The sequence below is a fragment of the Athene cunicularia genome (assembly GCF_003259725.1).
Source record: "Athene cunicularia isolate RWA chromosome 1 unlocalized genomic scaffold, athCun1 chr1_part2, whole genome shotgun sequence".
In the NCBI taxonomy this organism is placed as follows: domain Eukaryota; kingdom Metazoa; phylum Chordata; class Aves; order Strigiformes; family Strigidae; genus Athene; species Athene cunicularia.
This window is the reverse complement of record NW_020799092.1, coordinates 80,891,181-80,893,603: the sequence shown is the minus strand read 5'-3', so window position 1 is coordinate 80,893,603 and position 2,423 is coordinate 80,891,181. Positions and strand designations below refer to the sequence as shown.

At 46.8% G+C, this 2,423-nt stretch overlaps 1 protein-coding gene across 2 annotated transcripts in view; it reads left to right on the top strand.

Annotated features, from left to right (window-relative positions):
• The window catches only part of ANKRD16 (ankyrin repeat domain 16), a 10,685-nt gene extending 9,322 nt beyond the window's left edge, over nt 1-1,363 (top strand). For both annotated transcript variants that reach the window (XM_026866080.1, XM_026866073.1), the window contains one exon: nt 297-1,363. In XM_026866080.1, the coding sequence (XP_026721881.1) occupies nt 297-370 (74 nt within the window). In that variant the 3' untranslated portion in view covers nt 371-1,363. The remainder of the gene's footprint in view (nt 1-296) is intronic.
• The last annotated feature ends 1,060 nt before the right edge of the window (nt 1,364-2,423 follow it).

Below are 2,423 nucleotides of genomic sequence, written 5' to 3'. Positions count from 1 at the left end.
GGTACGTTAGTTATCGCTTAATAACTATTCAGATTTAGGTGAACACCTGTATAAAATAATGAGATTTTTGCCCAAGCATTGAGCAGAGAAACCAAGCTTGACACTTGGGAAGTATGTTTGGGAGAAAACATATTTTTAAATAGGATTCTCTCAAAAAGATAATGGACAGGAAAAGCGTGTTTTAAACAGGGTTATCTCAAAAAGATGATGGATGTCATGGTCTGGGCTGTCACATTTTTGTACTGACCCCATTGTTGTAAATTTAAGGCTGTTCTTCTTTCACTTCCAAATTTCAGGGCTGAACTTCACCCCTTCTTTTGCAGCACCCAGCACATCCAAACAGCTGAGGCCGCAGCTCCCTGAAGCATAACCGTCCAAGGAAGGTGCCCGTGGACCACTGCTCAATGACCTCTGGTGACTTGTGTGGCTGGAACCAGCTGGAGCCTGCCCAGCTCTTTGCTGGGATGTTTCCCTAGAGTGAACATCCTCCAGGAGAAGATACACCTGGATCGTTGAGTTGTATAACGCTTAATGGACCTGCTCTCCACAAATCTCTTTAAGTGGCCACCTCCTTGGGTAGCCCCTAGAGAAGCTGAGTGTGGTGCAGTGTGAGTGAGCCCTTGGTGACTTTTCCTTCATCAGGTTTCAGCTGCAGAAGACAAGTGCAGGGAGTCTTCAAGCTACATCGACCTCTTACATCCTTTTTGTGGCCCCGGCCTGATCCCAAAGCCCTCTTGAAATCAATAGTAAGACCTCAACCTTGCAATGGCCTCATGGGTCTTTGGATCAGACTAAAAAAGAGCTATTTGTTATTCCAGACAGTCTTGCTTGACACTTCTCACCACTTATGAACTTTATAAACCAAAAAAATCTGCTTTTTGAAGTGTATAGGGAAATGGCTTTATATTTCGTGTAGTCAGTAAGTCTCTAACAGCCCGGACTACACATAAAGGTAAGAGCTGGTGGAGCTGTTTGGTTTATTTGTGTGCATCTGGAATTATAAATATGGTTTTGCGTAGAAACACGGCACTCCCCTCTCTATATGTAATGTCAAGATGTAAAAACCAACAGGATCCTGCAGTTCTGGCGATAGCAGAGGCTAAAAATCAGACACCTCTGTAACTGAGCAAGCAAACAAGTTTTGCTCTGCCCCAGCTGTGGTGCTCATGTTGTGGTTTGATGCCCAACCCACCCATGTGCTCCCGGGTGGGTTTAAAACAATGCTGAGCTCCTATTTGAGTGAGAAATTCCCCCCTCCCCGTGGTCCCCGGAGCAGAATTTGCCGTGATGATCCTAAGCCAGAGCAACGACAGTGCCACGCTCCTCTCGAGTTCAACAGCCTTTAGAGCAGGGTTGGGGCCTCCTCCCCTCTGCCAGCTCGCTTTGCGTCAGGAGGGCTCGGTAGCATCTTAAAATTCTTCCAAACATGCCTGCAAAGACCTGCTTTTTGTCAGTCTTCCCCTGTCTTGTTTCTCCATCTGTGAAGGAGATTTTTCTCCATGAGGGAGGAAAAATGAATTAATTCTGGAAGGTGCTAACGGTGCAGCGTGGTGGAAGCCGTACCAGCCCCTGGACAGGCGAGCAAGTGGTTTTATTCCTCTAAAGATCCTGAATCCTTCCATAAATCTGGCCCTGGCCTCAATACAGCAAACAGCAATGCTGCAACCCAGTAAATGCAAGGGCCTGCTTTATTCCAGCTTTTCATGATTTTAGCAAAGCATGAAAAGAGCTGTTTCCCTTTAATATCCCTGCTAACGAGCTCAGATTGCTTGTGAGTCTAAGCTTTTATGAGAAGACAAGTGAGAATGTTTCCAAATGTCTGTCTGCAGCTCTCCTGGCCTTGACACACACCTAGAAAAAGCAAAAGGGAATCTGCATTATTTTGAAGGTGCTTTATGATTTTTGAAGGCTTCTGGACAGTAGTAGAGACGTAATGGCACATCTCCAGCACTGTCTTATTTACCCTTCTTTTAAATCTGCCCCTCAGGCAACAAAAAGATGCACAGAAACAAACTGGTGGTTGTTACCGCAGATGATCAGGTACAAAAGGGTGTTGGAAGAGGAACGTGGATTCAGCTTCAGCTGGGAGAAGAGCCCTTGCTGTCTTTTTTTCCCCTCTTCTTGCTGTTGTTTACTCGCTGCAAGGTAGGAGCAAGGAGTCAGGACCCCCTTTGCGTCGGCGAGAGCGTGCTGCAAGATGCCGGCAGGAGCTCGGCAGCGCAGACGCTCTGCTTCCACCACGGAGGAGAAGACCCAGAGCCTTCGTCTTGTAGGAGGTGGCTGAGATACAGGCAGGGGGAGTAGAAGCATCTGGATAGGTAAGAAATAACATTGCATCGCTGAGAAACCTTCCCTGAAAGTGTTTTGGTTTTAAATAATATTGATTTTACTCTGGTAGTCGCCCCATCACATCCCCCCCCCCC